The sequence below is a fragment of the Haematobia irritans genome, chromosome 2 (assembly GCF_050003625.1).
Source record: "Haematobia irritans isolate KBUSLIRL chromosome 2, ASM5000362v1, whole genome shotgun sequence".
Lineage (NCBI taxonomy): Eukaryota > Metazoa > Arthropoda > Insecta > Diptera > Muscidae > Haematobia > Haematobia irritans.
The window spans coordinates 163662642-163677283 of record NC_134398.1 but is presented as its reverse complement, the minus strand read 5'-3'; the positions used below and the strand labels follow the sequence as shown (position 1 = coordinate 163677283).

General features: G+C 31.2%; 1 protein-coding gene across 1 annotated transcript in view; it reads left to right on the top strand.

Moving 5' to 3' along the window:
• robo2 (roundabout 2) overlaps nucleotides 1–14642 on the top strand; it is a 130432-nt gene that overhangs the window by 92758 nt on the left and 23032 nt on the right. Inside the window, exons 2-9 of the mRNA XM_075296779.1 lie at nucleotides 988–1178; nucleotides 4667–4769; nucleotides 7718–8002; nucleotides 8135–8275; nucleotides 9654–9785; nucleotides 9856–10793; nucleotides 10897–11016; nucleotides 11280–11718. Coding sequence (XP_075152894.1) covers nucleotides 988–1178; nucleotides 4667–4769; nucleotides 7718–8002; nucleotides 8135–8275; nucleotides 9654–9785; nucleotides 9856–10793; nucleotides 10897–11016; nucleotides 11280–11718 — 2349 coding nt within the window. The remainder of the gene's footprint in view (nucleotides 1–987; nucleotides 1179–4666; nucleotides 4770–7717; nucleotides 8003–8134; nucleotides 8276–9653; nucleotides 9786–9855; nucleotides 10794–10896; nucleotides 11017–11279; nucleotides 11719–14642) is intronic.

Below are 14642 nucleotides of genomic sequence, written 5' to 3'. Positions count from 1 at the left end.
TTTTTTCTCAGGAGTAGGTGCAAAAACCAATGAAAATTTATCTCTTCTAGTTTTTTTTCAGCTAACATTCATTACCATCACTTTTACGGTGATTAAACACAATTGAACCTTTTTTTCTGAAATTTACTTAGAAAATGAGGCTGAACGCTCAATAATGTTCTGCCCCGGTAATCGTAATGGCAGATTCTAAAAAAAAACGAAGTCTGGTTTTTCCACAACTTCTTTTATTCGTGGCCTATGAATACCTGTTCTCCATGAGATAATAGTCGTTTAGGCAAACTGTTCAATGTTGGCCAGTCAAGCAAATAGCCTCCTGAAATACTATGAACAGCTTGTGGTTCCTACTTTAGCTATAAAATAAAAACAAATTATCATAAATATCAAAAAGTAATCCAATAATTTCCATTTCCCTCTATAAGAAAGGAAAACCAATGAATAGGTTTTTAATGGTAACGAAATGAAAGAAAACGGAATTCTAAACCTAGAGAAGGAGGCAATGGCTTGTCCTGCTGCTGTTCTATTAAGAAGGGAAAATGAAAGGACGCACCACTATAGCTAGAATAGGATTTGACTTTATTTTTCCTTAATGATGGGTCTACTATGATGTTCTCTAAACCAGGTTAACTGCTATGGTTAGGACCTATGGAAAATTTAAAAAAAAAAAGAAGAGAGAGAGACCATCAACTAACTAATACCATTGTCAGTTTGATGGTCTTGGGCTATATCCCTTCGTTTAATGGCGGTATTTTGTGATTCAACTAAAATTTAAAGGCGGTCATCGTTTTCGAGACAATGACATCAAAGGAGGGAGGATTCCTTTCTTAATCCCTAACGAAATAGTTCTGATGTTGAGCTAGTTGATATAATACCCATAACAAATTTCAATGAAAATTTAAGAGACTTTGTTTTCACACCTGTTTTTTGTTGTTGCTTTCCTCACCATTGTATTTGATTTTAATGTTTTCCTTACGTTTTTTCTCATTCTAGCTCAAAATCCTCGTATCGTTGAAAATCCTATGGATATGGTGGTACCTAAAAATGATCCTTTTACTTTTAACTGTAAGGCTGAAGGTAGTCCAACACCTTCTATACAATGGTTCAAGGATGGCTATGAATTGAAAACTGACACAGGTTCTCATCGTATTGTCATGCCAACGGGTGATTTATTTTTTCTAAAGGTAAGTTAATTTATTTTTTATTAAAAAAAATTAAATAAGACTAAAATTGTTTATGACTACTATTTAGTATTATTTATTTATTTCGTTTTAGTGTTATTAATTTCATAAAATTATAGTGCACTTAATTTTTAATTAAAATTAAATGAAATTGAATTTATAAAACATAAATAACAAAATTTTAATTTAATAAATTAAATAATCCAACCCATCCAACCATCTTGCAGTCTATAGGGCTTTGCCCAAATAAATTTAACAAAAATTCTTTTCCTCTGTTGGTTAAGCTACACTTGTAGTTTAGTCAATGTATGGTTTTAAGCTGCAATAAAAAACAACAACAATGCTTAAAGAACAAAACCAACAATAACAAAACAAAACAAATGGAAAAAGAAGAGGAGACACGCTCAAAATAAACCCAGCCATGTGAATTCAAATCGATGATTTGACAGTGGCATAGGAAAAGAGATATGTTTGTTTCGAATTTATTTCGGCATAAGCCGGCTATCAATGTAAAACCTTTTTTCGGAGGGTTCAAGTGTGGTTTTTGTTGGGTTTAATAAACTGCCTGAATTTTTTCTGATAATTGGTTGATAGTTTTGCTGTAAGTAGAGGATGCTGATGAGGAATGTGGTAATTCCGAAACGTGCGTCCATCCAAGCATCTTGCAGTCTATAGGGCTTTGCCCAAATAAATTTGACAAACATTCTTTTCCTCTGTTGGTTAAGCTACACTTGTAGTTTAGTCAATGTATGGTTTTAAGCTGCAATAAAGAAACAACAACAATAATATGAAAATAATAATTAATTTCAATTTTCAATAAATTAATATAATTTGATATAGTTAGTTTATTATATATACCACTACCCAGCAAAAAAAGCGTTCCCACAAAAGTAGTGAAAATGTTCTTTATGGATCCGGAAGTGGTGGTCTGATAAAAATCCAGTGTTTTAGATGTGAATTAAAAAATTTTGAGATATTTTTCCAAATAAATAAGTCTTTTGATTTTTTTTTCTGATTTTTTATATATTCTAATGCTTGTCTGAACGTTTTACCTGAAATATTTTCAAATTTTCCCATATTTTCTAGAATAGATTCAGCGTTTTTTTTTTTTTGCGGCCAAATTGGTGCCATTTTTAATCTGTTTTTAATGTATTGGGAACACAAAATAGTTAAATTAATCCATTAAAAATAGGAAAAATGAGATTTATAAAAAATTATTAAAATAACTTCCTGCGCAGTTAAAATAAAAAAAAGAACTTTGGGAGGACATTTTTAGAAATGCTTTTAAAGTTGTGCCTTTAGAAGAATTTCCAAATTTTTTTGCTGGGTTTCTTAATCTTCATTGTCCATATAGCTCGAATAATAACACTAGTTTACACTCAAAATGTACGCTTGATGAAAATCAACTTTTCTTATGTATTTTGAACTGCTGAATTCGAAAAAAATGCTTATGCATTTTTGTGTGGGTGAGTGGCTCATATTTGAATGATTTCACATCATTCAATTGCCTATAACTTTGTAAATTTTCGGTCGATTTTCTTCTAGTCTTATTACTTACGTCAGAGTATCGTCTATACGACCATGAAGAGAAGTTTTTTTTTGTTTAAATGGTTTATACTTTTCTGGCGGAAAAGGTCCTTTGTAAAATACAATTTTTTTTTGGAAAATTTTGACATTTCGCATTGATATTGATATTGAATCACCTAACTTATCGCAGATCCAATTACACAAGATTATTCATCATCGTTTTACCTTTCATTTAAGTACCAACAACGTTATAATCGGACATTTCTAACTCGAGATATATTGTGCTTAGCAAAAAAAGAGCGAAAATTAAAAAATAACGGGATATCTCAAAAACTGTTCCATAAAAAAATTTTTTAAATTTTTTTCGAATTCAGCAGCTCAAAATACATAAGAAAAGTTGATTTTCTTCAAGTGTACATGCATTTTTTTGTAAACTGGTGTAATTAATTATAAATTCTATAAATTATAAAAAAATAAAAATTAATTATAAATTAAATTAAATAAATTTATTTGATTTAAATTTTTAATCAATTAATGTAAATTGATCAAGATTATTATATATTCTACTAATTAACCACTTGTTGCTGATAAAAATCATGCAAAATATGCCTTCTTATTTTTATGGGGCACATGATTGACTATGTCCTTGTTTGTTTGGTAAAAATTTACATTTAAAAAATATGCAAACAATTCTGTTTGTTATTGTTTTTGTTTCTGATTGTGTTGCTCGTATTTATTCTTATATTGTTTACACAATTATTTATTAATAAAATATCAATTAGTAAAAATTGTTAGTCATTGTTTTGCAATTTTAAAGAAACGTTTTCATTGCCATTTACAAGTTATCCATACAAAAATCAGCCTCGCTCAAAAGCTGCAAAAAGTTGAGAAAAGTTGTTAAATGTTCATCGCTAACAGATGTTTTTAGCCAGTTGTGTGAACACTCACACTGTTCACATAACTTACATATAAAATATGCAAATTGCAATTATATTCCGTTTATATTTATAAATATTTTTATTTGTGAAAGAAAAAAAAAGGATAAAGGACAAACGCACATGCAAAAACAAAACAAGCAGACACAGAATGTCGGCCACAAATTATTTACACATGACAGAAATTTCCTAAATGGTTGTATGAATGGGCTTATGTGTGTGCGAATGAAATATACATATATAGGCTTTAGTTTTTATTTTGCTAAACATTTTTTTGTCGCCTCTGTTAATTTCTGTTAAATGATTCTGCAATTTTCTCTTTCATACACTTACACAAACATTTAACAAAAATATAAAGCCCAGATTACCAACATTTGTCGAATGAATGAATTTCCGTTTCCTTTATGATTTGTTTGCATTTGAACGTTAGCCAGGTGTATAAAGCAAAATATATATTAATTATTACATATTGCGATAGAATATCCATAATTTTTTGCTTTGATATATTTATATTAAATTTTCATTGACAATTAAAGAAACTTCTGTTATATTTTACTTAAAAATTTTTACAACTCAATTCTCATTTGGGACCCTTCAGATACTTTAGTGGTTATGATAAACATCATTGGACCTTGTTCTATTTTCATTGTTAGAAGTTATATGCTTCCATCACTCCTTAATTGTTGAATGAATTTTTCAAGCATACCAGTTTTAATTAAAATTCTTTAAAAATTAATTTGCTTGTCGTTTTGAGATTTTTATGGTCAAAATTGTTTGATCCAATACCGAAAGAGATTTTCATTTTGTGATAAGCTCAATAAATACGACACGTGTCAGTTGTTTGATGTAAGGTTGCTTGATTTTAAATACTAAAGGGTTGTTGTTGCGGATGGGCTCCATCTTGATTGTTTTTCTTTTCTTGTATGTAAGCAAATGCTTAAAATATTTTGGTATTTTATAACTGTTTTGATTTTATTGTCTATCTTGGTCGTTTAATGTTTTAATTTTTATTTGCTTTTATTATTACAGGTTATCCATTCGAGACGTGAGAGTGATGCTGGCACTTACTGGTGTCAGGCCAAAAATGAATTTGGTGTGGCGAGGTCACGCAATGCTACATTGCAAGTTGCATGTAAGTATAATACGGATTACAATGAAGAATTTCATTGGAAAAAGTAATTAAAATATATGGGGGGATGTGTTATTGAAAATAGTAGCATATATTTGATAAATTTCTCGAGTACCAGAAATCTCGTTTAGCGATGGGTTTTTATATCACTTGTGTTATAGTTAGACATTTATTTTATTTTATGGTATTAAAACCTTTGTATGAAATTAAGTTTTATAGTCTTTTGAGAAAATAGTTTGAATATACAACATCTTTGGAACTCGTGTCTATTGCACGTATCACGGTTGCCACTTGAGCCAAAAAAAAATCTACCAAAATTTGGAGCAAATCTACCAAAATTTGGAGCAAATTTTTACCAAAATCTACTAAATGAAAAAATCATATGTTGTCAAAATTTTAGAAATGTTCTTTTTACTAATAATATTTCTGCAAAATCACGCTCACGAAAAAAATCAAGAATTAATTCTTACTCGTACTCGTATGTTAACTGAAATTGATTTAGCTGTCGAACTACATTCTATTCATGAATTTTGTTACCTTGAATTATCGTGAATCGTGCGTGAATGAGCGTGAGTGTGAGTGAAATTTCACTCAGGCGCACACCTCTAATTTCTACAGAAAGAAATTTATTTGTATAGAAAATTTTGTCAAAATTTTATTTACACAGAAAATTATGTTAAAATTTTATTTACACAGAAAATTATGTTAAAATTTTATTTCTGTCCAAAAATTTTGTCAATATGTTATTAAGAGAAAGAGATAGAGAGAAGTCTGAGCTTATATTTAGAGAAAATAATTTAAATGAAGTTAAAATAAATTAAAATTTAATTTAAATACATTTTAGGTCGATTTTATAAAGCTTCGTAATTAAACTGCCACTTAAGTAAAATATTTTAATTAATAACTAACTTTTGAACAGCCTATATTAAAAGTTACACTAAAAAAAAGTTTACTTGGACCCAAAGATTTTGATCTTCCCTTAAGGATGTTGGTATTGAATCCGAGCCAAAGATGCGGCTTCTTTAAAATAAAGAATTTTTTAACTGGCTTTAAATCTAGGACCAATAAAATTAAAATTAGGCTAGAGATTTCATTATTCGAATTTTCACTCCCTTTTCTCGGTATATTAATAAAACTATTTACGTACAAACAAATGCCAGTTTAAAAATCCAAATTATAACGGATTTTGGTATTGATTCTGAGCCAAAGATGCGGCTTCTTTAAAATAAAGCAATTTTTGAGCGACCTACCTGGCTTTAAATCTAGGACCAATAAAATTAAAATTAGGGTAGAGATTTAATTTTTTGAATTTTCACTCCCTTTTTCCCGGTATATTAATAAAACTATTTACGTACAAACAACTGCCAGTTTAAAAATCCATTATAACGGATACTTCAAAGTAAAAAATGTTTTCTTAATTCCTACAAACATTTCCCAATTTAAAAATCCAAATTATAATGGATACTTCAAAGTAAAAAATGTTTTCTTAATTCCTACAGACATTTGCCAATTTAAAAATCCAAATTAGAACGGATACTTCCAAGTAAAAAATGTTTTCTTAATTCCTAAAAAACTTTAAACCAAAGATGCCAAATCCTCAAAATATGTCTTAGCCTATATTTGAAGTGTTTTCGTCTTAAATCGAATGTTTCAATATTTCAGTTAATTTAAGGACAATTTCTTTAAATCAAAAATCTGTTTCTTTACTTTAAGCAAAATTAGCCTTAGTTCAAAGACATGCGACTTTAACGGAGGGAAGCAAATTTACAAAATTTGTGTCCTAAATTTAATGAAAAAAATTTATGAAGCAAATTATCATTATATTATAAACTTTATTTTAGTTAAAATTTCATTATTTTAAAGAAACTTGTCCTTAATATTTTGTAAATTTCGCATCCTAAAATTTTAGTTGCGTAATCTTTAATATTACGTAAATATTTTTTTAGTGTAGTTAGCAAACCTTCTTGAACATGGGGGTTAGTGTTAGGTCAAGGTTAAATTAAATTAATTGTCTGCGAACAAAAGGTATCTCCTTTTGCGTTTCTGGTTAATTTGTAGTAAATTTGTTTTTGCAATTCTTAACTGCCTCGTGAATATATAGGCCGTCGAACGGATTTTGCTTATCTAATCTTGCTCCAACGGAAAATGGAAATGAAAATGGACGTTAATGTTAAATGATTTAAACTAAAGTACATTTATTTTTTTTATCAAAAGGGAATTGGTGAAATTGATAAATGCCCAGCAAAAAAAAAAAATTGGAAGTTGTACAATTTTAAAATCAGTTCCATACATTTTATACCAAAGATGTTCTTTATTTTCACTACAGAGGATGTTGTTTTGATTCAAGTTGTTATAACTCGTTAATTTTATGTTTTTAATGTAATTTAAACTTTTTTGAAATTTTTGTCTCAAATAGGTTAAAAACAAACATTGCAGACAAGCGTTATACTACATTAAAAATCATTACAAATTATAAAAATAACTTATTTGACAAAATATCAAATTTTTTTAATTCACATCCAAAAGTATGAAATCGGATGACACCTTAACATGTGATGCAAATTCAGTGTAACGGCGGTTGAAATGGTGGACATTCGTCCACCCGCAAGCCCATGTTTAATTCATTTCGTTAAATTTTGCACCACTTCAGGGTCCAAAAAGGACATTTTGACTAAATTTTTGGCTACGCTTTTTTTTTGCTGGGTGTTTAAATTAACATAAAAACAAAAATTGCTTCAACAAAAATATTAAAACAAATCAAGTTATACTGTATTGCATTTGATAAAAATTCAAACATTATTTTCATAAAAAATAATAAATTTTTTAGGGATAATTTTATTATATAGATTATTGTTATTTTTGGTTGTATTGTATCATAAAGTTGTGAACATTTTTAAATATACCTGCTCTCTAAAGATTTTTAAATTTCTCACATATTACTTCAATTTCAGTTCTGCGTGATGAATTCCGTTTGGAGCCTCAAAACACCCGTGTTGCCCAAGGTGAAGTAGCCTTAATGGAATGTGGACCACCAAGAGGTTCACCTGAACCTCAGGTGTCATGGCGTAAAAATGGCCAAACACTAAACCTAATAGGCAATAAACGTATACGCATTGTTGATGGTGGTAATCTAGCAATACAGGATGTACGACAATCTGATGATGGACGATATCAATGTGTTGTTAAAAATGTTGTAGGAACACGAGAATCATCTACGGCTTTCCTTAAGGTCCACAGTAAGTATTGGTCCAGCTACCAGTTGCTTTGACAATTTATTCGTTCATTTAATCTAATTTATATTTTATGGGAAATTTATTGATGTTTTATTTTTGTTTTTCATACTCCTTCTTCTTCTCTTCTCATTGCAGCTCGACCATTTTTAATACGTGGACCCCAAAATCAAACATCTGTTGTGGGTACATCGGTGATATTCCAATGCCGTATCGGTGGTGATCCATTGCCGGATGTCCTGTGGCGCCGTACTGCCTCGGGTGGCAATATGCCTTTGCGTAAGTTCCATTTTAACCAAGTACTCATTTGTGAATAAGCTTAACCATCATTGGTGGTGGGGGGAGAGGGCAAAAACTAACTATAGCGATAGCACAGAAAAAACGGACTTCCTTACTAAATGTGGCCATTGGGGGGTAGTGTTATCAACCAAACGAGCAACGACTGATTCATGGTTGGCCTTCGACATTTGTCGTCCTCCTGTTCGGTTTGGTTTTAAAAACATCAAATTGGCTTTTATGTTGTTGTTGATTTTAACTTTGTTTCATATGTGTACAGGTTGGTTGGCTTGTTTGTTTGTTGATTGCCATATGGTTGTAACTCCCGCCTTCTCATTGATGGAGTTTAATTCCCTACTCTTCCGTATTTAAACGTTTGTGGTCGCTTGCTGTTTGTTTAACCCTTCTCTTATTGTCAATTAGCCGGAAACCACATAACACTGTAAGCGGTCATCTATGATACCTGCAGCATTTCATACTAGTGATAATACTACCAATTCCGAAAGACCACTAGAGGGAAAGAGAGAGAGAGCAGAGAGATCTACAAAATTCCCCTTTCAAGGGAATAGGAAAAAGGGATTCCATTTTGGTTTTCAATATAGATGTCATGTTATGTTATTTTTGCTCTTCACTTTGTATGTAGAGGTATGTGTGTGTGTTTACTCAAAAAGTTTGTTAGTTTAGTTTGATTTGCTAAATGAAAATTACTTTTTGGGTTTTCGAGTGAATTATAACTTAAATACAAAACACAGGAGTGAGAGAATTGTATCAGTTGCTACCAATGTGTGTGTGTGTCGGAGTGTGTGTATGCGTAGGGGGCATATGTGAGTATGAGAGTTTACATTTTCCCCCAAAAATATGTGGCTTTCTATGGCATTCAGAAAATGCAATGATACATTTCGACAGTTGAGTGATATAAATTTTTGGTAATGTGGTTTTCCCTCTCTCTCTCTCTGCTACCACCTCACCACATTCTCTGCTTCTCCTTGCTTATGGCCATCAACATTTCAATTCTGTTTCCTTCTTGGCTAATGGAAATCAAATTAATTAAGCAAAGCTTCATCGTCTGTGGTTTTCAGCAATTATGAGTATTTTGAATTAGAAAACAAACTTTGGGAAAGTCAAAGGTTTTTCTACTCGGGCTGAAAGTCTCAATTAAAAATCAAAGCAAACAAAACCTGTCACAAATATACAAAATATTCAAAAAGTATATATTGAGGTCATAGTAAGAGATCTTTTGATTAAAAAAGAGAACAAAAATAGAATTAAATTAAATCATACAGACCATATAAATTTGTTATTTATTTAAAGAGCTCCTCTAGGTATAAATTTGTTTCTTTATCGAGAAATTTTCAATAAATTTCCTTCCTCTATATTTCAGGTCGTGTAACTGTCCTCGAAGATCGTAGCTTAAAATTGGATGACATCACTTTGGAAGATATGGGTGAATATACCTGTGAGGCAGATAATGCCGTTGGATCGATTACAGCAACTGGTACCCTAATAGTTCATGGTAAGTGTAACCACTCAAAGGCCTCTAAAGAAATGCGCAGTAATGAATATTTTCTCTTCTCGCCCTTTAGCTCCTCCTAAATTCTCTATTCGGCCCAAAAATCAATTGGTCGAAGTTGGAGATGAAGTTATTTTCGAATGTCAAGCTACTGGATATCCCAAACCTACTGTCTATTGGTCTTTGGAAGGAAATAGTTCACTACTATTTCCTGGCTATAAAGATGGAAAAATGGAGGTTACTGTCACACCTGAGGGTAGATCTGTACTTTCCATATTTCGTTTTGCTCGAGAGGATAGTGGCAAAGTAGTGGTCTGTAATGGTCTTAATGCTGTGGGTAGTGTTAGCAGTCGTACTGTAGTCACAGTCGATACACAATTCGAATTACCCCCTCCAGTTATAGAACAAGGACCTGTTAATCAAACTTTGCCAGTAAAATCTTTTGTTACTCTACCCTGTCGTACTTTGGGCTCACCCATACCACAGGTGCAATGGTATCTAAATGGTATACCCGTAGATGTTAATGAACATGAAAGAAGAAATATGTCCGAATCGGGTTCTTTGACTGTTGTCGATCTGGTAAAGAGTGAGGATGAAGGCTTGTATACCTGTGTGGCCAGCAATCGTAATGGCAAATCTTCATGGAGTGGTTACTTACGTTTGGATTCCCCCACCAATCCCAATATAAAATTCTTTAGGGCACCAGAGCTATCTACATATCCTGGACCACCTGGAAAACCTCAGGTGGTGGATAAAACCGAAGATTCAATTAGTTTGTCATGGACACGCAGTAATAAAGTGGGTGCCTCTAGTCTGGTGGGTTATGTTGTGGAAATGTTTGCCAAAAACGAAACAGATGGTTGGACTCAAGTGGCCACGCGTGTACAAAATACCACCTACACCCAAGTGGGTTTATTGCCGGGCATTAATTATTTTTTCTTGATTAGAGCCGAAAACTCACATGGCCTATCATTGCCTTCACCTATGTCGGAGCCAATAGCTGTGGGAACGGTAAGTGGTTAAAAGGGATGGGAATGGGGGATGTCGATACCTTCAGTTTATGGGATTTTTTCTATTAATTTTGTTTTCTTTCTCTTTTATTATGATTGTTTAGAAATACTTTAATAGTGGCTTGGATTTGAGTGAAGCTCGTGCCAGTTTACTATCCGGTGATGTTATAGAACTTATCAATGCCAGTGTTGTGGACTCTACCAGTATGAAATTATCTTGGCAGGTTAGTAGCTTAATTCTCACCATCACCATCATCATCATCATCACTGCAATAGAGAGAACTCATCAGCAGTTTGTTTGCACTCCATTTGAAATGGAAGACAAACAAACTTTGGACAATTTTCTTGAGTTGTAATGATAGTGGTGGTATATTTACTATTTACTCTTTTTTGAGTAGACATGAGCTGGGATTTTCATTTCCTTTAATATTTTGTTTTCTTAAACTTTTTCTCCTTACGCTTTTCCTGCATTCACGCACTTGCCCAGATCATCAATGGCAAATATGTTGAGGGTTTTTATATTTACGCACGTCAACTTTTGGATAGCTCGGCTGGCTCCTCTCCCAATTCGAATCCATTAGTAGCCGCCGCACGTAGCAGTAGCAATACCCGCTCAACATCTCCCTCTTCAGCATCGGGCTCTTCATCAGCATTGATTTCGGCCTCGAAACCAAATATTGCTAGACGTGATGGTACAGCTTATGTGGTGGCCTCTTCCACACCATCCACAGTCATACAATCGGCGGCTGCCTACATTGGTAGTACCACATATCGTATGTTGACCATATTGAATGGTGGCGGAGCCTCATCGTGTACCATGACCGGCCTGTTACAGTATACGCTATATGAATTTTTCATTGTACCCTTTTATAAATCGGTCGAGGGTAAGCCATCAAATTCACGTGTCGCTCGCACATTGGAAGATGGTAAGTATTACAATTTGCAATATGTTTGGATTCCTTTAGAAATTTTGGTCATGAGTTTTTTGGTTTTGATTCTTTTGTTTTTATGGTGTTATTTTAAAATTGGAAAATTCAACGTCAATGAGAAAGGTTGGGGAATGTTATAAATCAAATATGCTTTAAAGGGAAATAATTTTGTTTTCGAAAGTTTTATTGTAAGAAAATTAAATCAGAGGGACGATAAATTTTCCAAAGGCAAAAAATAAGTTGGTTTTTATAGTAATTTAAATCACAGATATTTTAGCCATTTATTGTTGCCAATTACGTTTGTGTATTTATTTAAATTGATTTAAATTAAGTCACTATGAATGCCATGGAAATTTATAAACAGAAATTATTAAATTAATTAGTAAACTTATTTTAATATAACTAACAAAAATTAATTAATGAAATTAAAGTTTATATATAAAATTTTATTTAATTAATAAATTATATACAATTTAATTTCATTAATTAATTAAATATAAAAAAAAAACTAAATTAAAGTAAAAAAAAAATAATGAAAAAAAACTAAAGTAAAATAGACTAAGCTAATTTTTTATTTAATTTTATAGTTTTAATTTCAAAAATATATTTTTTTTATTTAAGTCCATCATTTTATATGTATGTTATTTTATTAAGCTTAATTAATTCAACTTACATAAAGTTAATTAAATTTATTTAGGTTATTTGAATTTACTTCAACTTAGATTATTTTTTCTTTCTCCAATTTAATTTTATTCAACTCACTTTTCTACTGCTTACTTTAAATCTTTTTAAATCAAAGGAACTAATAATGTCGATACTTTTGTTTACTTAAGTTTAATATCATTATGAGTCATTTAGAATTTTCTTTCATCTTCAAAATAAAATTTGTTTTCTTCTTACAACTCTCAAAAATTAAAGCCTTAAAGTTGTCAGCTCCCAAACCAACAAAATGGAAATCTTACGTCAGGTTACTCCATATGCAATCACCCATCCCTATTTTCTGCTTCAATAAATATTTAATCGAAAATTATACAATCTTTTGGGAAAACAGCTGATGTTGTAGTAAAACAAGAAAAAACGAGCAAATATTGACGAAGCAGAAACCCTTTTTTTTTGCAAACGAAATATTTATGTGGGGAAGATGAAAAGCAACACAGAGTACAAAAGGTCTGTGAGAAAATGAAACTAAATACGGGAAAAGTTTCTTTGGGAAAAAATATAAACAAATATATCTACTAAGTTAGTAAATTTAGAAAATTGGGAATAATGTATTACGGTAAATAAATGAGAGGAAGATGAGCAAATTTGTATTTGTAAGTGAAAATGAAAATCAATGCTTAAGAAACTTAAAAGTTTTGTATATTAGAATGCTGGTAGACATACTTGTGTTGTGTTATGTGGGTGGTGCATCCGAAATTTCAAAGCCAATGAAAAAGAAACTATTATTATTCTTTATTTCTATAATATTCTTAAAATAATGTGCATTTGATTAACGCAACCAAGATTTGGAAAAATTTAAAGCGATCAAATATAACCATATATGGCAAGAAATATAAGTGAAAGACTGATTTTGTCTACGCTTATCATAACAACCCTCTAATACTTTATTGTAAACAGATTATGAGAAAGTAGAAAGAGTGGTGTTTTTTTTTTACAAATTCTTCCCTTCTAATAAGTCTTAAAGCCTATGTTTTTTTCTTAGAAGCGCCTACAATAATTTCTTCTCGCATATTTTGCTGTTTGATCTTATCAAGAATTCAAGCGAATCAAATCAATTTATAATTTTATTCGCTTCAAAAAATATGTATACATCCATAAATATACAAAAATCTATCTCATCATATTTAATTAATATTACCCTTGCATTGTGACAGTAAGGGTATATGGGGCAACACTCTTTTGACATTTTGATAACAACTTTTTAATGCCTGGTAAATGTAGAAGAAAAAAATTTTTGCTAGGGAAAACAGTCCTTTTTTGTGTCTTTTTATCTTGGGGAAATCATATTGAAATGAACTTTGTCAGCGTTGCTTTTTCCATTTTTTTTTGTTGGTGTTGTTTAAACAATCATAGCCTGATTACTTTAAATAACCACAAAACTTCCGCTTTTATTTATAAAGCTATGTGCCCCCACATAAAGTTCCGTTGCCATTTCATATAGACTTCAAGCACTTGGAGTATATGTGGTATTCCAAAAAAAGGGAGAACAACATAAAAATATTTTCCAAATTTATATGGTATAAAATAAATTAAAGTATTTAATTTTAATTAAATTATTGCAATTTAATTCAGTTTAAGTTAATTAAATTATTATAATTTCATTTAGTTTGGTTTCATTATTTATTTATTTATTTTCTATTTTAATTATACGGTAAATGTATGATAAAAAGAGAAAAGTAGCATTGGCTGCTAAGGCCAACAGCTATGTTTAGTTTCATTTTATTCAATTTTAATTAATTTAGCTTTGATGGATTTAATTTAATTTCACTTAAATTATTTTTTATACCCTCCACCATAGGATGGGGGTATATTAACTTTATCATTCCGTTTGTAACACATCGAAATATTGCTCTAAGACCCCATAAAGTATATATATTCTGGGTCGTGGTGAAATTCTGAGTCGATCTGAGCATGTCCGTCCGTCCAACCGTCTGTTAAAATCACGCTAACTTCCGAACGAAACATGCTATCGACTTGAAACTTGGCACAAGTAATTGTTATTGATGTAGGTCGAATGGCATTGCAAATGGGCCATATCGGTCCACTTTTACGTATATCCCTCATATAAACGGACCCCCAAATTTGGCTTGCAGACCCTCTAAGAGAAGCAAATTTCATCTGATCTGGCTGAAATTTGGTACGTAGTGTTAGTATATGGTCTCTAACAACCATACAAAAATTGGTCCACATTGGTTCATAAT